The sequence below is a fragment of the Ochotona princeps genome, chromosome 22 (genome assembly GCF_030435755.1).
Source record: "Ochotona princeps isolate mOchPri1 chromosome 22, mOchPri1.hap1, whole genome shotgun sequence".
NCBI lineage: Eukaryota > Metazoa > Chordata > Mammalia > Lagomorpha > Ochotonidae > Ochotona > Ochotona princeps.
The window spans coordinates 513,471-538,703 of record NC_080853.1 but is presented as its reverse complement, the minus strand read 5'-3'; the positions used below and the strand labels follow the sequence as shown (position 1 = coordinate 538,703).

General features: G+C 59.2%; 3 protein-coding genes across 4 annotated transcripts in view; 1 reads left to right on the top strand and 2 right to left on the bottom strand.

Annotated features, from left to right (window-relative positions):
• Positions 1 to 44: 44 nt before the first annotated feature.
• TCFL5 (transcription factor like 5) lies at positions 45 to 17,667 on the bottom strand. 2 transcript variants are annotated; one of them, XM_058679840.1, is made up of 6 exons: positions 16,908 to 17,667; positions 16,640 to 16,823; positions 16,403 to 16,565; positions 14,373 to 14,616; positions 12,305 to 12,446; positions 45 to 447 (listed from the first exon to the last, which is right to left on the bottom strand). In XM_058679840.1, the coding sequence occupies exons 1-6, from the start codon at positions 17,540 to 17,542 to the stop codon at positions 325 to 327; spliced, it is 1,491 nt and encodes a 496-aa protein (XP_058535823.1). In that variant the 5' UTR covers positions 17,543 to 17,667; the 3' UTR covers positions 45 to 324. The 2 variants fall into 2 exon arrangements, with proteins under 2 accessions (XP_058535823.1, XP_058535822.1); XM_058679839.1 differs by having other exon boundaries at positions 14,373 to 14,619; positions 16,908 to 17,666.
• On the top strand, positions 17,541 to 18,471 carry LOC131483018 (atherin-like). The gene is made up of 2 exons (XM_058679863.1): positions 17,541 to 17,979; positions 18,389 to 18,471. Exons 1-2 carry the CDS (start codon positions 17,541 to 17,543, stop codon positions 18,469 to 18,471), a joined length of 522 nt encoding a protein of 173 aa, XP_058535846.1.
• A 1,499-nt stretch (positions 18,472 to 19,970) lies between these two features.
• The window catches only part of DIDO1 (death inducer-obliterator 1), a 37,465-nt gene continuing 32,202 nt past the window's right edge, over positions 19,971 to 25,233 (bottom strand). Inside the window, exons 17-18 of the mRNA XM_058679842.1 lie at positions 20,481 to 23,364; positions 19,971 to 20,438 (exon numbers count right to left, since the gene is read on the bottom strand). Coding sequence (XP_058535825.1) covers positions 20,231 to 20,438; positions 20,481 to 23,364 — 3,092 coding nt within the window. The 3' untranslated portion in view covers positions 19,971 to 20,230. The remainder of the gene's footprint in view (positions 20,439 to 20,480; positions 23,365 to 25,233) is intronic.

Genomic DNA, 25,233 nt, shown 5'->3' with positions numbered 1-25,233 from the left:
AAAAAGCAGTGTATCTTTTAAGACTAAAGAAATTACAAAGGATGTTCATTTTCAAAGTTATCATGTTGAGAAAACATGATGGAATCAGACAGATAATTGAAAAATTACTTACTAATTGTCAAGATGTCGTCACCCCGAAAGGTCTCAGAGGACATGGATGGACCAGTGCTGGGTGCTAGGTGACACACTGCGCACCACCAGCCCCGACAGGAGTCCCTCACCTGGGTCAGCCCCCCTTGAGTTAGCCGGTCAGCTCCAGGATCCCGGGCCCCCTCGGGGTCACAGGCCGAGGCTGCTCCTGTCCCAGGGGTCCTGCTCAGTCCGTCACTTGATCTCCATTGAGGGGCTGCTCTGTAGGCTTCCCTGTGCTGGACAGGCCATCAAGGAGTCGGGTCTGGTCAGCTTTAGCCTTCTGCCAGTTTTACCGCAAAACACGCTCTCAAATTCCTAGAGTCAAGAAGCGATCGTTAGGGTTAGGGCACAAGGCTATGGGACCGAGCAGGGCTTGCAGCCTCACTCAGCTCCCGTCACCCAGGGGCGAGGGGAGGGACAGGCATGTGACAGGGATCCAAACTTCTCAACAGCTGTCACACCGTTTACAGCCATTTTTAAATTGTGTTAAAATATACACACACTGTGCCACTTGAACCATTTTTGAGCTTCCAGGTCAGTGGCGACACTACCCACTGGGCAGCCCCTGCCCCCCAGCATATGGTCAGGGGGTCACCAGGGCTTGGAAGAGCTGCTGCTACACAGGTCTGCCCTGTGCCTGCTAACAAACACGAACACAGCAAGTCACCTCAAGGCCTCGGGAAAGGAAGCAGAGGGCTGCCATGGACATGCCCACCTCGGGCCAGTCTCCCACTTCTGAATACATGCCACAGAATGAAAGTGGGGACGGGGTCCAGTGTGCCAGCCCAGGACAGTGTGTTTGTGGAGAGGGCCAACGGGGAGGGGGGCCGGCCACCACAAGGGGCTGTCCCCAGCCTGCTTCACTTTCTCTTTGCGACAGGGTGGGCCTGGGTGTGTGCCAACTGTAAACACTTTCAAGAACAGCAGTCCATCCTTCAGGTTTCTGTCTGAACTGCAGTAAAACCTTGCCCATGTACGGCTCAGCATTATCACTCCCCCACGTCAACCACCATGACACCGGACAACGTTTCGTTCGATCAACAACTCTACTTTTATTGAGATTTGTTTGAGTTACAGAGATGGGTAGGGGAGAGATGGCCAATCTGCAATCTGTAGTTCACCCCCAGATAGCCCCAAGGGGAACGCTGGGCCAGGCAGAAGCCAGGAGCCACACACAGGCCCCACCCCCACACCCCCACCCCCGTCTTCCCATCCTCCCTGGGGCAATGCAGGGACCTGGGCAGAAATGGGGCACCTTGGACATGAACAGGCACCCTGGTGGGGCGTGGCAAGGCAGGTGGGGGCCCCCACTTGAACTTATTTTTTTTTAAAGATTTATTGTTATTGGAAAGCCAGATATACAGAGAGGAGGAGAGATAGAGAGGAAGATCTTCCGTCCGATGATTCACTCCCCAAGTGAGCCGCAACGGCCGGTGCTGCGCCGATCCGAAGCCAGGAATCTGGAACCTCTTCCGGGTCTCCCATGCGGTTGCAGGGTCCCAAAGCTCTGGGCCGTCCTCGACTGCTTTCCCAGGTCACAAGCAGAGAGTTGGATGGGAAGTGGAGCTGCCGGGATTAGAACCGGCGCCCATAAGGGATCCCAGCACGTTCAAGGCAAGGACTTTAGCCGCTAGGTCACGCCGCCGGGCCCCACTTGAACTTATTTAGAGGCAGACTGACTCCACAATGCAGGTTACAATACAATCAGAGCAATGGGTGTATCTATAACCTCACACATTCAGTTTGTTTTAAATATTCAAAATCTTTCCTGTTATTTTGAAATGGCCCTAGGAGGGAGGGAGGTGCCTTCATGTTCTTAGAAGTGCATCTCAGCCTAGTGGAAGTTTTACTAATTCTTCCCCGTTGGGCGGCGCCAGAATCCCATATGGGCATCAGATTGTGTCCTGGCAGCTGCATGTCCCATCCAGCTCCCAGCTGCGGCCTGGGAAAGCAGAGGATGGCCAAAGCCTTGGGCCCCTGCCCCCACGTGGGAGACCCGGAGGAAGCTCCTGGCTCCGGATCAGCTCAGTTCCGAATGTTATAGCCACTTGGAAGTGAACCAGTGGATGAAAAACCTTCTCTCCTTCTCTGTAAATCTGATCTGCCTTCCAATAAAAATAAAAAGCTGTGCATCTTTGAAGTTCATGAAATCTCTTCATTTTTAAAAACAGGTTCAAGAAGCTCCTCCTCCTGTACCCCTCCCGCCCCCACACACCTGCAGGCTCTGGCCTTTCTGGGTCCGCGTGCATGCGGAACGAGCCTCCACCTGCTGCTTCCCTCGGACACCTTACCCCATGCATCACTCCCTGCGGCCCCCGGGATGCCTCAGCAGGACGCTGGCTTGAAGCAGAGCCAGGACTCCGCCCTGGGCCCTTCCACACGGGGGCAGGAGTGCCGAACGCCCCACCACGTCCTCAGGGTCCATCCCTGAAGGCCTTCCCTCCTACAGGCACCTGGCTGTGACTAACGTCCCTTCGGCCTCTTCCAAGTGTCTGCCCAGGGAACTGCTGGGTCACGTGTGGCCTTTCTCGTGGGCAGTCTCGGCAAGCACAGTGTCCCACAAGGGCATGATCACTGACAGGCCCCCAGCAGACAGCGGGCCCCTTCTCCGCTTTCACACTCTCACCAGCATCGGCTGTCCTCTCTGGCTCTCCCTGAGCTCTGTCCCTCTGGTGTGCTGAGGGCAGTACTTGGTCAGACCTGCTGCCACATATATGTCCTCTTTGGAGACATGTCTTCACTCCTTCACCCACTGCTAGGCCACAGGACTATTGTCTGCTCGTGGCCACTGAGCTGTCTGTAGGTAGACAGACTTCTGAGGCCTGCGGTGGGTGTCTACCTTCCCTCCTCTGCTGCCCGGGGCTGGGCAGACTCTGAGCTGGTCGGTACCTCAGTGGTCAGTCTTTGCTCCTGCTACGTGTTCTGGGGTCTTACCTGGCCTAGAGTAATGTTCCAAGGTGTTCTCCCTTCACCGTCTCTGGGAGGCTGCCGACTGGGGTCTTACCATTCCAGTCTTCATTTTGTCTTGGTTTGTCACTTGGCAAGGGATAGCTCGGATTTTTTAGCACACACACAGCCTGCTTTCCCAGCACCACGTATCCTAGACTCCCCTTTGCCGTCTCCTTCATCGGCTGGCTGCAGCCCAGATGGCGGGGTCCTCTCCGGCTCCCTAGGCCTGTCTGCGTCACGCCAGCTTGTCCTGTACCGTTCGTCACAGCTAAACAGCGCCTCCCAGCTTCCTCTTTCTGCTCATGGCCACTCCAGCTACTCAGGGTCTTCTGCGGCTCCACACAGGCTTGTTTTGCTCATCGATTTCTCTACAGAATGTTACTGGTATTTTGGTGGAACTGCACTGAATGTGTAAACTGCTTTGGGTAAATCAGACATACAAGTAACATGAATTCTTCCAGTTCAAGAACAAGAGGTACCATTTCACCTATGTCTTTAATTTCGCTTCACTGGTAACAGTTCTAAATTTTATTTTTATTCTTAATATTGTACACATAGTTGAGATGGACACATGCCCATGTGGGCCTCATTAGGGTGGGGAAGGTGAGTGGACACATGTTTGTCTTTTTTTTAAAAAAAAAAGACTTATTTTTATTGGAAAGTCAGATATAAAGAGGAGGAGAGACAGAGAGGAAGATCTTCCATCTGCTAATTCACTCTCCAAGTGGCCACAGCAGCTGGTGCTGAGCCAATCCAAAGTCAGGAGCCAGGAGCCTCCTCCAGGTCTCCCATGCGGGTACAGGGTCCCAAGGCTTTGGGCCATCCTCCACTGCTTTCCCAGGCCACAAGCAGGAAGCTGAATGGGAAGTGGGGCCGCTTAGATTAGAACTGGCACCCATATGGGATTGTGGTGCATGCAAGGCAAGGACTTTAGCTGCTAGGCTACTGCACTGGGTCCTCCGTCTTTTTTTCTCCTGTGTCTGTAAGGGAGGTGGAGAGGGCCACTCCTTGCTGTCCCACACCATCAGCACCCAGCATGGGGTGGTCCCTTGATGACACATCGGACGCCCCGGCATGGCAGAGCACTGTGAGCATTACCTGAGTGGCTTGGTAGCTCTGAGACATCGTCGGTTTTGTTGGGAAAATCCTTCCAAGGTCTACTGGCTGACCAAGTGCATCCACAGATCCAGACAGCTGCTGCAAGCTTGGCCAGGAGAACCGTCCATCCTCCGACAAGGCAGTCCGTATCCCCTGGCGGTCCTCATGTTCTCGTGTGCATCTGGGCATGCTGCCCAGACACAGGCATCAGCAACCCAGGAGGTCACTTTCCCTATGATCAGGGTCTGAGTCCAACAGTCCAGCTGAGGAATCCCCCAATAAACCTTGCCTGGGGTGACCTCAAACTTGACTCTTACATGTGCTGGCCAGTGCAGCGTCAGGTTTGGTCCATCCCCTGAACCAGTGAATGTGCATACCAGTGGGTGTAGCTGCCTGGTTGGTTCTGTCCCCAACTCCATAGCTTACGCAGACTGAGAGGTGCTGTGGCCCAGTATCAGCCCTGGTTCTTGTGTTCACCTGCGACAGGTACAGCCTACCGGAGAGTGCCCACAATTCTGCCAGCTCCAGGTTCTGCACCTGTGAGGAGGTACTGTGGTCCAGCCAGATGTGACTTGCATCCCATCCTGGCATTTGCCCCCTGAAGTCTCCTTGGCTGACCTGTACCCATTCTGGCTCTCATGCATGCCAGCAGGTGCAGCAGCCTAGCCCAGCCCTCATGTGAACTGGCAGCTGTTGTGGCCCAACCTGGCCTGGCCTGCACCCTATCTTGGCTCTCACTCATGCCAGTAAGCATTGCCGACTGATCCTACCTGGCCCACTCCCAGCACAGTTCACACATATGCCAATAGGTGCTGCAACCCAGCTTGGTCTAGACTGCTTCCAGCCTCAGCTCTCAGACTCACCAGCAGCTGTGCCTAGCTGGGTAGTTCCCCTACCATGCCCACTCCCAGCAATGGATCTTGTGTGTGCCCTGGTTGACATGGCTGGGCCCCAGTCCTGGCACTCACCAGAGGGTGCTACGGCCTTGCCCACCTGGTCTGCCCAGAGCCCAGCTCTCACATTCTCCAGTGGAAGCTGCAGCCTAGCAGAGGAGTCCCTAGAGTCCCCCTACCACGCCCATTCCCAGCCCTGGGTCTCACACGTGCTGGTGGTTGCTGCAACACAGCCTGGCATGGCCCACCTGCAGTCTCAGCTCTTGCTGGCAGGTGCTGCAGCCCAGCAGGGCGTGGCCCACATCCTGTCCTGGATGTTGTCCCGGCCTGGCCCCAGACCTGGCCCACACTAAAGCTGTCGTGTGCTGCAACTGTGCCTGGCCTGGCCTGGCCAGCCCCAAGGCCTGGACCCTGGGCTTTCCAGAGGAAGCTACAGACCAGTAGAGGAGTTCCGCTAGTTCCCCTATCAGGTCTGCTCCCAGCCCCCACAAATGGCAGGTGGGTCCCTGACTGGTGAGTTCTGATGGTCCAGCCTAGCTTAGCCCATCACTGCCCTAGCTCTCCACATAACCAGTGGATATTGCAGCCCACAGAGGCAGGCCAACAATCCCCCTACAGAATCTGCTCCCAGAGCCAATTCTCTCGTGTTTTGGTGGGTGCTGCTGCCTAGCCTGACATAGCACACCCATGCTGTTACACTCACGGGTAGGTACTACGGCCTAGCCCAGCCCAGGCCTCACACCTGGGCAGGCCTGACCCAGACATGCCCTCTGGCTTCACCCTCCAAACCACTCCATTTCAGCTCCCTTGCCTGCTTGTGAGTACAGGGGCCCAGTCTGTGGGAGATCCCAGAAGTCATTCTTTCCTGTTAAACACGCTCTCAGCTGCTCCCACTGCAATACATCCCCAGACCCTTTCCCTTGGCAATCTGCAGCCCACCCTACCTGGGGGTAGTGTGTCCTGGCCCAGAGTTCCCCCACTTTTCTTTAAAAAAAGCAGCAGCAGCAGCAACTATTCTGGTACACTGAGTGCACCAGAGTGCCAACCAGTCACTGGCTGCTTTGCTTCCAGCAGTGCGAACACTCACCTAGGGACAAGACAGCCAAGAGAGTTGCCGACAGCTGGAGAGTTCTAACGTTTAGTTTTGGAAATTGAAAGGCAGAATTACAGAGGAGAGGAGAGACAAAGAAATAGAAAGAGGGAGGAGAGCCAGATTCACCTTCCATTCACTGGCTCACCCCGAGCAGCTACAGCACCAGGGGGCTGGGCCAGACAGCAGCCAAGAGCTTTGTCTGGATCTCCCATACGGGCGCAGGATCCCCAGGACTTGAGCCATCCTCTGATGCTTTCCCAGGTCACAACACGGAGCTGGATGGGAAGTGGAGCAGCTGGGACTTGAACCGGCGCCCATGTGCAGTGTCAGCATGGCAGACAGTGGCTTCATCTGCTATGCCCTAACGCTGATCCTGCACTTCTCATTGCAGAGGTCAGCCCCTTCCTTCGTTGGACTGATTCCTGGGTATTTGGGAGCTAGCTATTGTGGATGAGCTTGCTTTAAAATTTTTGTTTTTTATTGGTAAGGCAGATTTACAGAGAGGAGTCAGAAAGATCTTCCATCCACTAAAGCATTCCCCAAACAGCCTCAACAGCCAGAGCTGAGCCGAACCGAAGCCAGGAGCTTCTAGGTCTCCCACACGGGTGCAGGGGACCCAAAACTTTAGACCATCTTCCACTGCTTTCCCAGGTCACAGCAGGGAGCTGGATGGGAAGTGGAGCAGCCGGGACACGAAACAGCGCCCATGTAGGAGGCTGGTGCTTGCAGGTGGAGAATTAGCCAATTGAGTTTCCACACCAAACCCCACTTGTTAATTGTAACAGCTGTTCAGTGGACTTTCAGGTATTTCTAAATACAAGATCCTGTCGCTTGTCCTTTATGCTTTCTATGATTTCGACTGCTTCCGGCACCTCGTGTAAGGTGACGGTCCAGCATTTGTTTACTTCACTCAGCAAGATGGCCTCCAGGGGGTCCGTCCTCCTTCCCTTCCGTGGCCGGTGGGATGCTACCCCACATCTGCTCCTTTCTTCAGCGACCGTGAACGTTACTGCCAAGAACATGCATGTCCAAGTGTCCATTCCAATACTCCGAAATCGATTTGCTAGGGCACACGGTAATTCTAGTTCAGTTCTGAGCACCTGCCAGTTCTCCACGGGCTGGACCGTGTTATCCCACCAACACTGCACAGCGGCACCTTGGTGTGGCCCCAGTGGCTGGCTGGCATCCTCCCCTGTGATTCTTGGCACTTTGTAGATCTTCCTTGGAGAAATGTCTATTTATTTTAAGTCCCTTGTTGGTCTTTTGTTTTTATTTTCATTTTAATTGTTGCTAATAGCAGAGAGAGATGTTTCATGTGCTGGTTCAATCCCCAGATGGCCACAACTGGGGCCAGTAGGAAGCCAGGAGCTTCTTCCAGGTCTCCCTGTGGGTGAAGGGACCCATGCATTGGGCTATCAGCCGTTGCTTTCCCAGGCACTTTCAGGAGCTGGATGGGAAACAGAGCAGCCGGGCCTCCAACCAGCCAGTGGCGCCCTGACACTCTACGCCACGGCCCCGGCCCCTCTACTGATATTTAACTCTAGGCTTGCGCTGCCCTTGGCGTAGCTTCAGAGTGGACACAGCCCACTCATCCACTGTGACCAAAGCAAACTGCCATTGCCGGCAATGTGCACTCAGAACACATCTCCAGTCTTCTCCCGAAACTTCAAAAGGTTCTACAAGACAGCTGAAGATGGCCAGTTCACCAGCGTCCTGTGTCCTGATACCTGTCTCTGTCATTTGGTGAGGTTCAGCTTTCCTTTGAGAATAACTAAACCCCAGAATGAAGCCATCATTCCTCAGATGTCAAAAGCACCTGATTTTCCAAACCACCATGTGCCAGGGCGCGGCTGCAGAGCGGGCAGGCAGCGGGCCAAGACCAAGGCCACGTACCGTCACTGCCCTCTCCCAGCATTTATGTCCAACAACCACACACAAAATAGGCGGTTTTCAAGGGATTTTTACAATTTACCAAAACATCTTGGGATGACATCTGGTCAACAGAATATTCACACTGGATTTGTAACCATGAAAACAATAGCAATGATACAAACTGTATTCCTTAGTAAGAAAAACTGTGGTAATTACAGAACAGATTGGCAGGGCAAGAAGCTATTTAGAAGCTACACAGTCTGTTTCACGGCGAGGACTAAAGGGCACACTGGGCACGGCCGCCAAGGCTCGCGAGGAAACGTGCAAGGCAGAATGTGGCTGACAAAGCTCTGCAAGATGGCGCCCTGCCAGACAACGTCAGGGGAGACAGCCTGCGGGACTCGGACGGGAGACGTGACAGGTGAACACAAAGGCTGGGCAAGGCGGGAGTCCCTCGCCACCTGAGGCAGGCACACCTCCAGACACAGCCCAGTCGGGGACCGGCAGAGTCCCAACATGAACTCTGCTTCTTCTCCCCTCTGATAATTTCTGAAGAGGGAGTGTGCACAAAGGCCCCATGTGCTGGTGGCCCCCTGGAGACCTCCCTCAGCCTCCCATGTGGGTGGCTGCAGTCATCATGACCGCCTCTCCAGCCCTGACTGGAAGCTGGAGCCAGGAGCCAGGAGACATGAGGGTCCCAACCGCTGACACCTGCCCTGCAAGCTGCTTTCCTACACATCTTTGCCCACTGCAAAGGGCAGAGAGCACTGAGATGGAGCACTTCACCTAACCTGCTGCCTTCTCCAAGACAGCGGACATCAATATATGCTTTAATGATTAGAAAGCAACAGACTCGGGCCGGCGGTGTGGCCTAGTGGCTAAAGTCCTCGCCTTGAACGCCCCGGGGTCCCATATGGGCGCCGGTTCTAATCCCGGCAGCTCCACTTCCCATCCAGCTCCCTGCTTGTGTCCTGGGAAAGCAGTCGAGGACGGCCCAAAGCATTGGGATGCTTGCACCCGCATGAGAGACCCAGAAGAGGTTCCTGGTTCCCAGCTTCGGATCTGCACACCGGCTGTTGCGGCTCACTTGGGGAGTGAGTCATCGGACGCAAGATCTTCCTCTCTGTCTCTCCTCCTCTGTGTATATCTGACTTTGTAATAAAATAAATAAATCTTAAAAAAAAAAAAAAAAGCAACAGACTCAAAGTGAAGGACGTAAACTCTCAGCAAATCCGTCAAAAATACAACTTCAGAAAGAAGCAACAGACACAGGGTTCTAAGATAATAAGGTGGAACAGGACTTCCGCCCCAACTCCACCCAAGCTGGCAGCACAAGAAGCCCAGGAGGGCCAGGGATCCATGTCCTCCCAGCGACAGGGACCCACGGCACCCGAGGAGTGCAGGACGGCCGAGGGCAGGAAGGGGCGACTCAGGAACACAAAGAAGATGCGTTCTTTTCACAAGACTCTGCTTTCAAGACAGGACCCAGCACAGCTCACACTCCTCTGCAGGGTGCAGCTCACACTCTTCTGCAGGGTGCAGCTGCCTGCTCCCACACAGACAAGACCTCGCCGCATGGCGTTTCCACAGGCACTGCCCAGCCTGTGGCTCCTGCTTCCATGCCCACTGCCCTCTGCCATCTGGAAGCCTGAGCAAGGAGGCTCACCGGCCCCGTGTGCACCCCTTCATAGGAGCCGTGCTATGCAGAGGGTCCCGACACATGTATGCCAGCTGGCGCACTTGCCACATCCCCCCCAGTGCAGATACACAGGCTCAACCAGCACAGCCTACCTCCTCTTCTTCATGCTCAGTTCCTTTTGCAGTAGTGCTGGCTACAGGGCACAGGGGTTGGGGATCCCCCTAGTTTCTTATGTGGCACAGATGGGGTCCCGCAGTCTGTCACATGGGTGCTCGGGAGAACCAGCTCTTGGGGAAGGCCTGGTCACTCTGTGCCTCACCCTCCCACCTAGAAGGCTGCAGGTTCTGCTGTCTGGACAGTGAAGCGGGGTTTATACCTGGGGTGGCCCCTTGGCCACTGGACTGGGGGTCACAGCATGCCCTGTGAGTGGCAGCCAGCAGGGGGCACCGGGGAGGCTGGGGCAGGGCATGTGCAGCATCTCACACAGGCAGAGGGAAGCAGCATCTGTGGGACCACATGAGGACTACAGCACAGGGTAACACGGCAGGGTGCCAAGCCTCGGTGACAGGGCACGGAGAGTGGGCACCAGTACGCAGGCTGTGCAGGCACAAGAGCCTGACTACAGCGTCTACCACAGCTGGACATGCCCAGTGACTGGGGAGCAGGTTCCCTGCTGGACACAGAGTAGAACTAAACATGAGCCAGAAATCAGAGGCAGGACTGAGTGCGGACCCACGTCCTGACTGCGCCGCTAGACTCGGGGCCCATCGGTGGTGCCCCTGGTCCTAGGAGGCCGAGTTCTGGCACCTGGGTGAGGAAGGAGCACAGTGCGTGTGAACCTGGCAAGGGACCCAGGCATGTGTGGGGCAACAAGAGGAGCACGGCTGACCCATCAGGGGTCTACTCTGGCACTGCCTCTCCAGGCTTGAAATTACAGCAAAAAACCAAAATCCTGCGGCCCAACAGCCCCACCCCTCTACCACCAAGGCCCAGGCAGCACCTCGGGCTCCGGGTGGCAGAGCCTTAGCCAGCACAGGACACGGGCCAGCTGTGTGGCTCCAGGGGTAACGTGCCAAGGCACCTTTACGATATGCTCAGGGAACCTCACCAGGGACCAGGCACAAGATGACCCAGCTGTCCTCAGCCTCCTGGGGCCTGGGCACACCACGGCAGCACGCGGAACACGTGGGCCGAAACACTGAGTCACGTCTGTCACTGAGCTTGCGCGTGGTCAGTGCCATCTGATTCGTGCACTGGCCCCGGCCTCACGCTCACCTAGGAACACGATGTGACCTCCACCTGCCGGCCCTGGGTACAGCCACCAAGTACACCACGCACGATGCTGACTGCCCAGCCCGTGCCCTCCCACCCCCTCTCAACATCCACACAGCCAAGCTGCCCTGGGCGAGGCTCACTTCCCCACAGCAGCGAGTGGGACAGAGGCTCTAAAATGCACCTCAGGGGCCCGTTCTTCCCAACTACCCTCCAGCCTGCAGCGCCACGCCTTGCCAGTCCCAGACGCAGTGAGGCACTGTCCCCAAGTTCCTGCCCATCACCTGGGCCTCACAGACACCCGGCCCAGACAAGCTCAGCTGAGGACCCTGCAGGACCTCCTGCCTAGGCTCTTGGACATGTGCGTGGCTGAGCAAAACATAAACTAGAATAATCCAGAAAAGGCACCTCAAACCCTCATGGACTACACCTGAAGAGCAGATGTAAGAAAAGTCGCCCAGGAAAGGCTCTGGCTTGTGTGTCCCTGGTCCCGGCAGGCAGCCGGTGGCCATGTCCGCCTGTTTCTGACCGGCCTGATGTCCAACCCAGACAATGTATCATTCCCAGCTAATTAAATCATTTGTTGAACGACAGGAAAAGGGCTTTTACTCCAAAGATTATAAACACCATAGTCACATTTGAATGAATCACATAAAACCATCTTTTAAAATATAAAATCTTTATTACAGTAGAACCGGCCACCACCTCCAACACACAATGACTGCATCACAAATGACCAAAAATGCTCCAGGTACAACAAACACGGCTCGGTCGGGCTCGACACACCAGGAAGGACCTGAGAAAGGACACTACATGGCACAGCATGAGAAGCCCAAGACAGACGCAGAGCCCAGCTCAAGCAGCCTGGCACTAGGCGCGGGGGCCCGGGCACACTGGGCCCCCCACCCCGTCCACTGTGCTCCCTCTGCGGTGTCATCTGAGGGTTTGGCCAAGCCACAGATCCAGGACAGTGCGGGGCCCCTCCCGAGGGCACAAGCATTCCTGGAGGAACATGGCTGCTGGCCCCAGCAACCGAGGCTGGCACCTGGGACTAGAGGTCTCCAAGGTGGACGCCGCTACTGCCGTGCCCCTTCCCGCAGGGCCACAGTTTCAAGCCCAGAGCCCAGAGCCCCGGGCAGAGGCTCATCAGCTCTCCTGGGGCTTATCTGAGGACAACGACTGGACGGCACAAGCCCTCCAGGCCCCGGCACACGGCAGCCGCTCCTGTGCTGCCTACACTGCCACTGTGACCTGACCTGCGGCCTGCCCCATGAGCAGAGCGCTCACACATGGGTCGGTACCAGACACCAGGAGACACATCGAGGCTGAAGGGCCACAGCCTGACCAGGCACTGACCTTCTTGAGAGAATCCCCGTGTCTTTCCTGGATGTACTTCAGGAACGCCGTGGTCCACTGAAGTGTCGTCGCCTTGTCTGTCTCGGCGTTGCAAAACGGAACCAAGAGATTCAACTCGTCACAGCAAATCCGGATTCTGCGCCTGCAGTCCAAAGCCAAAGGGGTCACTCCAGAGGCCGGGCCAGCCAGCTCACTCCCAGCCAGGGCCTCCCAGGGGGACGGCGGTGTGTGCGGCAGCCTCCCACTGCCCAAAAAGCACTGGGCCGGGTCATCGGCCACGCAGACGCCCAGCTTCAGATCGGAAGCTAAGCTGGAAGCACAGCACGTGTGCTCTCTGCCCCGGCAGCCCTTCACCCGCTGACTCGGGGTCGGCTCTCCAGGGGCCCGGCGCTGTGCCGGACCCAACACCGACCACCACCAACTCACACGTGGACACAGCTCAACCACAATGTGGCTCTCACTTTCACACTGAAAGTGTTCATACTACACTCAATAAAGTCATAACTAAACTAGCAGCTCATCTCCACACCTGTGGATGTGCAACTACAGGGCCTTTAAAGATAAGGTTTAAAAGTTTGTTTTCATTTTACTTGAAAAAGGAGAGAGACAGAGCGAGGAGTTTCCTCAGCTGATTCAGTCTCCCAAATGCCCCCATGGCCAGGCTGGGCCAACAGCTCCACATCCGGGCAGCGGGCCACGCACCTGAGGCACATCTGCAGGAAGCTGGACCAGAACCCAGCCCGGCCCTGCAATCCAGGCTGCAGTGGGCCACAGTCCTGCGGGCACCAGCTTCCAGCACCAAATGACAGGCCACTGGCCCGCCCCCGCTGACGAACGCACAACACACTCCGGACCAGCCTGGTCACACTCCGCGCCATCCATAGGAGCCCAGGGCTGCTCCCCAGCAGGGAATACATGAACGTCAGGAAGTGCTCCAGTCAGTTTGTGAACACAGCTTTATTGACCCAACAACAAACAAGCTGGCTTAGTTCACCGTTAGCGCCTCAGGAGATGCAGTAAACAACTACATGGGCCCCATAAATACACACAATCTTATGACTCAGACAAAAACAAAAAATATATAAACTACTTGGACCAGCATGGAGCCTCTGCCAGTGGTGCCAGCAACCCACATGGGTGCCGGTTCAAGTTCCAGCTGCTCCACTTCCCATCCAGCTCTCTGCTGATGGCCTGGGAGAGCAGCGGAGGACGGCCCAAGGCCTGGGGACCCTATACCCATGTGGGAGACCCAGAAAAAGCTCTGGGCTCCTGGCTTCAGACCAGCCCAGCTCCAGCCTTTGCAGCTATTTGAGGAGTCAATCAGAGCATGAAGATCCTTCTCTCTCTCTGCCTTTCCAGTACAAATAAATAAATGTAAAAGAAGAAAAAAAATGTAGACACCACTGCAGTTTCAAAGTTGCACATTTAAGTTGGTGTTTGACTGCCCTAGTGACACAGGAAATGGACAGAGTCCTGGGGACGGACGAAGGTAAATGCTGCGTGACCATGAACTTGCAGAGAACGGCAAATAAAATCCTGACACAAAGCACTTCACAGAGCACCTGGAACCCCTGCTTTCCCAGCACTTCTCAAAGAAGCAACACAAACACCAACAGGCCTGCCCCTGCGGCCACTGGCCGTGCAGGCTGCTTCGAGACTGGCCCAGCACTGGCTCCTGGCACCCCGAGCTCAGGGGGCTGGAGGAGGCTCCCAGGATGCAGACCACAGGGGTCATACCCTACACTGCCCACAGTCCCCAGGCACTGGGTCTCCCATGAGCCTCCCTGACTGGCAGCACCCCCTGCACCCTAACACAACACTACTGGCCATGGGAGATGGGACAGGCTTCCGGGCACCTGGCCGGTTCTCCCCCAGGCCCACTGCCCATGCACCTCCCTCTGCAGACTGGGCTCTGGGACCTTTCTCTGCGGTCAGTCACAGGCATCCCAGCCCATCAGTGAACCCAGAGCGGCCTGGGGCCCTGCCCAGCAAGGCAGCCCGGCTCCCTGCTCCTCCCTTCTCAGCAGCAGCTCAGGGCTGCCGGGAGACCTGACCCCGCGAGCGTTACCTCCTGTCCCTCTCCATGCGATTGTGTCTCTCCCGCCGCTGAGACCTTCCTCCCGGGGGCCCGCTCGGGGCCTGCTCGCCCAGCGTGGACTGAGAGGACTCTGAGGCCTGCCAGACACCCTGCGCGGCCGGGGCGCCCTCGCCCACATTCTGAATCTCGCCAAGGGCTCTTCGTTCCATGTTCGTGTCCAGCTGCCGCATCCGACTTCGATTCCTCTTATTGATTGCTTGTTTACATAGCGCTTCTTCTTTGCGAAACAAGGAAAGAGCAGTATTTCAACTTGGTATTCCTAACCAGCTGCCCGTTTCAGCGCGACACACCACAGCACGGAAGTGGGGGAGCCCAGGAACAGCACTGCCTGGCCCACCCCACCAGGTACAGGGAGAATCCCCCTCCCCAGCACTAGGCAGCCTATGCATCGTGTCAGAAGCCCCGAGCTCATCAACAGATGTCCTCCATGAACAGAGAAAACAGGAAGGGCCAGTTCCCCCCTTGCCCGGTTAAGACCCTCCTCAGAGGGTCTGACGCACCAACTGGCCTTCTGGCCGACATTCACAGGAGACCAAGATCCTCTCCCAGCAGGCCACTCTGTCCACAACAAGGACAGTCAGTGGCAGACAGCCTGGAGGCCACATACCACACCACACCACACTGCATACCCACGTCACACTGCCCCGCACCACACTATGCACCACTGTTATCATACCAAACTGTGTAGCACACCACGCTGTGCACTGCACCATGCTGTGGGCCATGCCACACTGTGGGCCACGCTGTGCAACAGGCCACGCTGTGCACACCATGCCACACTGTGTGCCACATCACGTACCATGCCATGCTGTGCAACATGCCATGCTGTGCGCCACGCCACACTGTGCGCCACGCCGTGCATCATGCCAGGCTGTGCGCCACACTGTGTGCCACACCACGCTGTGCACCACGCCGTGCAACATGCCACACTGTGCACCACGCCACACTGTGCACCACGCCGTGCAACATGCCACACTGTGCGCCACGCCACACTGTGCACCACGCCACACTGTGCGCCACGCCACACTGTGCACCACGCCACACTGTGCACCACGCCACACTGTGCACCACGCCGTGCAACATGCCACACTGTGCGCCACGCCACGCTGTGCACCACGCCGTGCAACATGCCACACTGTGCACCACGCCATGCTGTGCACCACGCCGTGTAACATGCCACACTGTGCGCCACGCCACACTGTGCAAATGTCATGCACAAGGCCACACTGTGCGCCACGCCACACTGTGCATGCCATTCTGTGCAACACGCTGTGCACGCCACACTGAGCGCCACACCACGCTGTGCACCACGCCACACTGCAACATGCCACGCTGTGCGCCATGCCACGCTGTGCAAATGCCACACACTATGCCATACTATGTAACATGCCATGCTGTGCGCCACACCATGCTGTGTGCCACACCACTTGTGCACCACGCCACGTTGTGCACGTCACAGAACCTGCCAGTTTCCCTCTGCCAAGCACAACGGTGTCCGAGCAGGGGCACTCCCACGCCCCACACAAAACCTGTCCTCCAGTGTTCTCTGGCATGGGATGACCGGCTAGCCTACCCATGGCTTGAGGAGCTGGCTTTACCCCTCTCCTCCAGCCCTTAGGAACGCTCACAGCAAGACTGGCAGCATGTGCCACGTGTAACGAGAAGCAGTCACACAGCGACATGGGGGCAGCCACACATGCCACCGCCCACCCAGCTGGCTCCGGTCTGCAACCACCGCGCAGCACAAGCTGGGCTGCTTTACTGGGTAGCTGGAGTTTGTTTTTATTTTTTTCCTACAAACTTGCCAGGTCAAGGGTTTCCCTTCTTCACATGGGGCCTCTGGCTCTTGCTCCCATCCCCAGCCTGCCTGCAGGCAGCACCCCGACTGACTTCTCCACCACCTCTTCCTGAGGCCGCCTCCCTGCACTCCCTGCCATGCTCAGCCTTGCGCCTCCGCCCTCGGGGACCTCAGGGCCCCGCACACGTCAGTCATCGCTTACCTCCCACTTTGATCCAAACCTGCTCGGGCAAGGCTTTGCTCCTGCTGCCCAGCGCCTGCTTGGTGGACTCGATCTCCTGCTGGTAACAGAAAGAGAAGGCGCGCGGCAGCCCAAGGTCCTGGTGCTTGGCGGCCTCCACGGCCGAGCAGGAGCTCCCCGAACTCTGCGGGAGACCGACAGCCGCTCAGCGCACGCCCCGCACCCGGGGCCGCTCCCCAGCCCGCGGGCGGCCGCTACCTGCGTTTGCGTCAGGCCGGAGCTGCCCGCGGCCGAGCAGGCGCCGCCGCTGAAGAGCGGGTAGGTGAACTGCAGCGCCGTCGTGGCGGCCGCCGTCTTGTTTTTCACCAGCGCCGTGCACTTGTTGTGCTGATGGAGAGGAGCATTCATCAGGTCGGACGGATGCCGGATCAGAGTCACCAAACTGCCAGACACAGGAGGCCCGGGCCCCGTGAGGCGGCGGGCCTCGCCCCCGGGCCCCGCCGGGCGCCCCGACCCCCCGACGCACTTGTTGAGCGCCACGCCCGGCTGCTCGGCGGGCTCGGGGCCGCGCGGGGCGGGCGGCGGCGGCGGCGGCGGCGGCTCGGCCGGCATGCTGTTGAAGCGGTCCTCCAGGCGGACGCGCACGGCCGGCTTGGCCCGCGCCTCGGGCGCGCCCTCGGGGCCCTCCTTGGCACCGTCGGGCCGCGCCCGCGCCCCCGCGCCCGCCGCGTCCGCGCCGCCCGGCGTCTTGTCGGCCGCGCCCGCCTCGCTCAGCAGCATCATGCGCAGCTCCTGGAAGTCGATGTGGCCCAGGCAGGGCGCGTCGGCCGCCAGCGCGGGCGGGCAGAGCACCGGGTAGACGGGCGGCGCGGCGCCCAGCGCGCCCACGCCCGCCGCGCCCGCGCCCGGCCCGGCCAGCAGTGCCGAGCTGAGGCGCGCCTCGAGCTCGCCGTCGGCCGCCTCCATGTGCGAGTAGAGGATGTGCTGCAGCTGCGTGTACTCGATCTCCGTCATCTCCACCAGGCTCAGGTCCGTGGTGGTGAAGCTCAGCCCCGGCTCGCCCAGCGCCGCGTCCCCGCCGCCCGCGCCCTCGGGGCCCGCGTCGCCGCCCGCCGCGCCCGCCTCAGGCGGCGGCTGCTCCCGCGGCCCGGGGCCCGACATGGCGGCGCGGCGCGGCCCAACGGCGGCGGGGCGCGGGGCGCGGGCGGCCGACGCGGGACGCGGGACGCGGGCGGGGCAGCGGCCACCCGGCCCGAGCGGACGCCGGACGCAGCGCCGGCCACCGCGGGGCGCGCCGTTGGGGGCGGAAACCGCTGGGGGCCGCGCAGCGCGCCTGCGCCGCCCCGCCTCCGCAACGGTAACCCCACCCCGCCCCGGCGAGGCCACGCCCCTCCGTTACCCGCCGCCCCGCCCCAGGCCCAACCGCCCGCCGCCCCGCCCCTCCGGCGGAGGCCACGCCCCCGGGTGGCTGCGCGCGCACTCGGCGGGCGAGAGGCGAGCACGTGCTTCCGGCCTTCAGCGCGACTCGACGCCCGCTGGTGGCCACGCCCCCCGCGGCTGCCGCGCGTGCGCCGCAGGCCCCATCCGGGACATCCCGCGTCTGTTGGGCACCAGGGCGGCGGGGGGAGGACAGAGGGGACGGACAGGAAGGACGAGTAGGACAGAGGGGACGGACAGAGGGGACAGAGGGGAAGGACAGGGAAGGGCCGTGGGGCCCTTGGTGCTGATGGGCACGGCGCCGTGGCACACTCCCACCCTCATGCCCAGCCGTGGCCCCCGAAACACCGAGCAGGGTGGTGGGAAGCCATGGTGTGAGACGGGCGCTTGGCTGTTGTGTGACACCAGCAGCTTCTCCAATGCCCACGGATGCATTTGTGTGTGGGGTGCGCCTGTGGGTGTGTGGCTGTGGGTGTGCCTGTGGGTGGGTTGTGCCTGTGGGTGGGTTGTGCGCCTGTGGGTGTGGGGCTGTGGGCGGGGTGTGCCTGTGAGTTCTGTGCACTCACATAGGCGCTGGGACTTCTGGCTGCTGGCTACCCCCTGTGGTGGTCAGGTTTGTGGTGGAGCTGAGCCCTGATTGCCCCACACTGTGACCTCGGAGCCCCCCAAGTCATGTGCCTCTTGGTGCCCTGGGAGTGAGGGACACGGCGGTGACTTCATCTAAGCCTTGGTTTAGGGGTGAGGCTCCTCCAAGGCCCCCTTCAGCCTGAGCAGCCACCACCACTGGCCCTCATCACTGCTGGGGACAAAGGGCTCTCCTGGTTGACCATGAGCACTTCAGGGCCCAAGAGCCGCTAGCTGGTCTCGGGGTACCCCGCAGCAGGGGTGGCTCCTGCAGAGCCTCGGCACATGGGTTGGCAGCCTACCAGAGCAGGGTGGTCGCAGGAATGCCTCAGCCCTGGCCGCCAGCTCTGACCCCCTCAAGTTCCCCGGGGGGAGCCCAAGGGCTGGGCCTGCATGGCAGCTGTCCACCATGGGCCGGGTGTGTCCAGGAAGTGTGGGCAACAAGCCAGGGGCCCACACTTGAGTGGACCTGCGGCCCAGCCACTGCCACCAAAGTACCCTGGGAGTCCTGCCCACCCTGAGCTCAGTGACATCAGCTAAGACAACGTTGTGTGGATGTTTATTCTGCATCAAGTAACAAAACCTATCAAGTCTGTGTGTCACGTACGTGATACAATACTCTGCAATATAAAATACAATTTACACAAACCTCTATCAAGTAACCCTAAAGGAACACACTTGATTTTTACATTTGTGTATTTAAATTAGAAAAGTCTGCTTTCTATGTAAAAAAGAAAAAGCAACAACAGACACAAAGCCCACTTGGCAGTGGACGCTGGCCCTGTTCCTGCCTGCACCACATGCGGGTGACGGGGCAAGCCTTCTGTGCCCTCCAGGCGGGCTGCGAGGGGACAGACTCTACAGAAGAAATGCATTCTGGTTTTAGGTTTGCAAGAGTCACTTTATGAAAATACGAATTTTTTTACTAAAGTTTTTACAAGGTAAGTGAGCCCAGCCCACGTGGGCTGCCACGTCACTGCTGGCTCCTCCCGCACCCCCCCGACCAACGTTGTGCTCCACCTCAGCCCACACACCGTGTCGCTCCATTTTCAACAATTCATCAACTGAAGAGCTGAACGGCCTGCGATCAGGAAGAGCTGCTCAGAGGGCAAAATCAGACCAAGAAACGTTCCCGAAGGCACACCCACCCTCTCCCGCAACACCACTGTCCACTTTATCTAAGCTTGGTCGAATGGAACCATGTTCAGCAAATCTTTGTTTAAAATGCCAAGTTTCTCTATAGCAGGAAGGTTGCTACTTTTAGCCGCATTCTGAAAAACGAGGTGACAGAAATAAACATAAATTTCTGGCTAAGGAAAGTCGAGGCTGTCCGCTGGGGGTCCAGGGCCACTCCAGTCGGGAGCCCTCGCGTGGCTGTCCGCTGGGGGTCCACGGCCACTCCAGTCGGGAGCCCTCGCGTGGCTGTCCGCTGGGGGTCCAGGGCCACTCCGGGCGGGAGCCCCCGCATGGCTGTTGGCACCAGATGTCAGCAGTGCTGCAGCCACCCAGTCCCCAGAACGTCCCCATGTCTACAACCGTCAAGTCACCACAAAAGAATTAACCTCAAAAAGCAATATGCTTTTAAATGCCTTCCCATTTCTGTAATTTTAAATGGAAATATTAGAGTTCTTATTTTAAAAAAGTATCAGAATTGCAGCTGTGAAATTTTCTAAGAAACCATTATACACAAAACCAGTCATTTCTGAAGTCCAGAACTGCTCTCCCACACCGAGGTCACAGCGGCTCCCAACAGTGTGAGCCGAGGACCCGCAGGGCCAGTGTCGGCGTCTAGGCCTGGGCAGAGGCAGTGCCCACATCCCGGGCATCCCGCGTGCTTTCCTTGCTCTTGCTGTGGTCCCTGTGGTCACGGTCACGGCCACGTTCCCGGTCCTTGTCCCTTGACCTCTCACGGTCCCGGTCCCTGCTGCGGGAGCGATCTCGGTCCCGTCTCCGGTCTCGCTCCCGGTCCCGATTCCGGCTTCTGTCACGGCTACGACTGCGACTGCGACTGCGGCTGCGGCCCCGCTCCCGGCCCCGCTCCCGCTCTCGGTCCCGCTCCCGCTCCCGGTCCCGCTCCCGGTTGGAGCTCCGCTCTCTGCCTCTGTCCCACTCCCGGCCAGCGTCCTTCTCTCTGTGCCGGTCCCACTCCCGGCTCCAGTTCCAGCCTCGCTCTCGCCTGCGGTCTTCGAAAGCCCGGCCCTGCCGACTCTCAGGCACCTGTCCTTCAGGCTCATCCAGTGACTTCTCTCGGGGGCCAGCTTCAAAACGCTCCCTAAGCCGGCCCTCCGTGGCCTGGCCCCTGTACTCGTGACCTTTGCCCTCTCGGAAGTCATTAGCTGTCCACTGCCCATCAGCCTCAGGGCCCTGCCCAGAGGAGTCTGAGGGTGCAGCTGAAGCTGGCCCAGCCTCATCCCAACGGTCCTTCCTGTGCTGTGGGTGGCCAGGGAGCTCGAGCAGAGGCCGGGGCCCAGGGCCAGGCTTCAGCCCCTGTGGGGGCTGGCCCTGGAAGGGGAACCGTGCAGGTACTGCCTCGTTCTTCTCTGAAAAGGGCACAGATCCCCTGGGCCCGCCAAACTGCAGAGGTGCAGGCACTCTCTGACCCCCAAACCTGGGTGGCGAGTTCACCCTCTGCTCCTCAAACGGCTGTGGCTGCACCCCCCTGGGACCTGGTATGAAGGCTGGTGCCTGGCCTCGGGGTCCCTCAAACTGGCCTGGATGGGGTCCCCGTGGGCCCACAAAGTGGCTAGGTGGGGGTCCTCTCTGAGCCCCAAACTGAGATGGAGGCGGGCCTCCCCGGGGTCCCGTGAGCTGGGACAGCAGAGGCCGCCTCTGTCCCCCACACTGGAAGGGCATCCCGCCTCGGCCAACTGAACCTGGGGCTCGCTCAGGCCCCTCAAACTGGGCTGGCGGGCCAGGCAGCTCACTGTACACTGCCTCCTGGAAGTCTCTGCTCTCCCCATGCAGGTCCTGGCGCTCTTCAAACTGGGATGGTGCCACAACTCTGGGGCCACCAAGGAAGGGGGGTGAGGGGCCCCTGGCCTCCCCATAAGGAGGGGGCCCGTGCTGACCAGGAAACAAGGAAGACATGGGTCCTTTCTGGGCCCCGAATCTGGCAGGAGGCCCCCTTGGCCCGTCACTGGGAGCAGTGTTCTCCTCAGAAAACGAGGGGCCTGGCCCCCTGGGGCCCGGGAAGCTGGAACCGGGTAGTCCAGGCACCCCGAAAGCACGAGGCGCCGATTCCCTTGGGCCTGGAAACTGGGGCTGAAAGGGGGCCCCTCCTTTGTGCCCAGGCGGGGGGAAAGGGGTAGTACCCTCCCCCGGCCTGCCCAGAGGCTCCCTGCCCATGTCCACATTGGCCACTGGGCCAGCAGGTGGGGTGTGTCTCGGGCTCTCATAGGGCGCCAAGCCAAGAGGCTGCTCCCCAGGTGTGAATGGAGGAATGGGGTAGGGGCTCTGACCAAAGTTCTGCCCATCGCTGGGCAGCACGAAGCCGGGCTGCAAGGAGGTGCTGGGGGGTGTGGGCAGCAGCACCCTGCGGGCAGGCCTGGCCACGACATCTCCCCCTGCCACAGGATGGATGCCATCCACAAGCAGCTGGCCCGAATTCCCCAAGTGCTCAGCTCTCTGGCTGTCCTGGCTGGCAAGCAGGGGTGGCTTTTCAGGAGGAACCCATGGGGGAGGTGCTGCCTCTTCCTCTTCCTGGGCTTGCACAGGCCCCTGTGGGGGAGCTGCCCTGGCTGCAGGGCCCCCCTGGCTGCTGCCCGCTGGGGCCTCGCTGCTCTCAGCAGCCAGCCGCCTGGCCTGCCGTGGGTCTCGCCGCTGTCTTGCCTCTGTGTTCAGATGTGCTACCTGGGCGGCCGGGTTCGGGGCGACCGGCAAGGGGCACCCCTGCTCCGGCAGCTCAGCCCTGCTCAGAGCTGACTTCGGAGGCGGCGACATGAGTGCGTCGGACACGGAGAAGTGGGCCATGGAGGCGCCCACAGCAGCCCGCTGCTGCCGGAGTGCCTCTTCCTGCTCCTCCAGCTGCCGCTGCTGCTCCTCAATCTGCTTGTTCAGCTCTTCCAGCATCTTCTGCTGCTCCACCAGGGAGGGGGTGGGGGTGTCAGTGGGCTCGCTTCCTGTGCCCGCGCACATCCTGTTGGGCAGGTCCTCCACGGTCACTTTGGCCTCCTCTAGTATCGTCTCATCCTCAGGGTCGTAGGCCACCTCCTCCCTCTCGGCAGCCTCGGGGACAGGCTCCCCGGCAGGGCACGCCGGCGGGACCGTAAGCTGAGGGTCAGAAGCCCTCTCTGGGCCATACTCCTCCTCAGGGTCGTAGGGCCTGTCATCTTCCTCCTCCACTGGAACCTTCTCTTTTGACAACTGGCCAAACTGTCGCACAATGGGATCCAGCAGAGGGGCCCTGCTGTCCGGCGGGGCTCCAGGCTCCTGGAGGGGTGTGGGGGCAGTGCCCCCAGCTTCCTTGCCAGGCAGCTCAAAGGATTTCTTCTTCCCAAAGAGTGCCTGCAGGATGTGCTCCAGTGGCGAGGCCGTCTTGGGCGCGGTGGGCGTGGACACAGTGGGCGCAGTGGGCGCCGTGGGCACAGGCGCTGGGGGAGGCCCTGGGATGGAGCCGGTGGCTGCAGACTTGAGGGACACCAGCCCCTTTGAGGTGGGTGGTTCTGGAAGAGGGGGAGGCGGGGGTGGGGACGCAGGGGGCGTGGCACTGAGCACCGGGTCACTTGAGCCAAGCGGGTGCCTGGAGGGCTTCTTGTCGCCTGGGGTGGTAACACAAGTCCTGGGCCCAGCTGACATGTCAGCCTCCTCCTGTGGGCGGCCCCGCCTCTCCTCCACTTTGTCCGACTCCCCGGCGTTGGAAGGACGCTTTATTTTTTGACAGATGACCAGCCCAAGAATGATATTTGGACGCGGAGACTCAAGACCTGAAAGACAAAGTGCGGGCACCAGCATCAGACCCGAACTCCCGTCTTCCCTTTGGGCCAATTGCCCACAGGGATTGCTCATCCAAAGAGCCCAGAATATTCTGGGCTGTGACGTCATTGAGACGCCCACCTGGTCCTGAGCACGGCCATCTGAGGGAAGACCATGACTGACACTGGCCACAGGCTCTGGTCAAGGACCCAAGAGACAGGCCATCAGAATCTGTGTGAGGCACTGCTGCTGGCTGTGTCCAGTTGGCACCATGCCCCCTGCCAGGCCCACCAACTGTCATAAAGGGAACTGCATAATTCTCCCTCATGGAATAATGCCACGCTAAGCGGCCACATGTTCAGAGCAAGTGGCAGGCAGGGTCATCAGGGACACTCGTTGATTACAATTAGTGCAAATAAAATATATGGACTGAAATGGCAGAGTAAAATAAATGCCTTTGAAGTCTAAACATTCCTCGCAGGACCAGGACCCTGAGCTGAGCCGCACGGCTCTGGCAGGCGTGGATTCTGCTGCTTTACAGTTTGGCAACTTGATGTGGAATGTTCTGGATCACGCCGTGCAGTGCGGCCCTCCCACCCCCTGGAAAAATCCAGAACGCCAACAGGAGTTGTCATCCCAGTAACTCAGAACAAAACACAGACCAGAAGGCTCCGCGGCAGGAAGGACAAGACCAACCTAAGTGTAGCCAGCAGGGCACCGTGGCACCTCACAAAGGCATTCACACGAGGTTTCTCCCCTCAAAACAAGAACTACAGGCTTCCTGTGCTCGGAGACTTTAAGGGAGCCAGCAGGTGGTTCCAGCCATGGCAGTGCACCTCCACATTCCAGTCAGGCCGTACTGGGGCAGAGAGGCTCCCACCGTGGTGGGAGGCAGAGACAGGAGCGGGCCCCTACAACAGCACCCCTTGCCCCTTCTGGCAACAGCTGAGTGTGGACAAGGCCGGGCAGGCCCCCACATGTTCCTGCTGCCCTCCAGCCATGATGACCTCAGGACTCCCCACCGAAGTGCCTCACTTCTGCGTACCTAATGGCCCATGGGAGCGGCCAGCTCAGTGGATGGCAGGAAGGCCTTCTGAGCTGGCTCCTCACAGCACCAGCAACAGCCCAGCAGGCTAAGGGACTGATGCCCCTGGCAAAGGAGAAAACTTCTTTGGAAGGGCTTGTGCCAGGTAACAGGCATCCACTGTTAAGCCAATCCTTGGTGCAGGGAGCAAGTCCAGCCAACAGCTGCACCAACCTCCCAGGCACACCCATCTCAACATTACTGACAAAGACAGGAGGCTCCAACCATGTCCCATCCACAATGGTCTGTAAGTCACAGGCCCTGCAGAGCCTGGCTTCCCAGCAGGCCCACCTCCCACTCACCTCCTCCAAGGACCACAACCCTGTCCTAGCCTGACCTGCAGCCGGCCCCTGCACTGCATCTTGGTTGTGCCACAATCAGACACCCACTCACCTTGCCAAGTGGGCGGCAGTGTGCCCAGGGACAAGCTGTGTCTGGAACCGAGTCCACATGTCACCCCTACCCCAACATCCCGGGCCTTGAGAGCGGGCAGAGAGGCCACTCCCAAAGGGCTCGCTTTCCGACCTCACCCCATCTTGGCACCATCCTACTGTGAGCACTCGCCCTGCCCTGGCAGACCATGGTGGGGCCACTGGACAAGCCACCAGGTGCGAGGGATACCCTTTCACAAAACATATCCCGCACTAGGAAACAAACTGCCAGCTCCACATGTCTGCGTCCGAGTTTCCAGCTGGGAGGAGCCAGCTGCAGATGCAGAACCCGGAACCTGCGCACTTGGTGGGACAAGCTCCATAAGCCAGCGGGCAGCTCTGCTTCTTGAAAGAGCTGCCAGGAG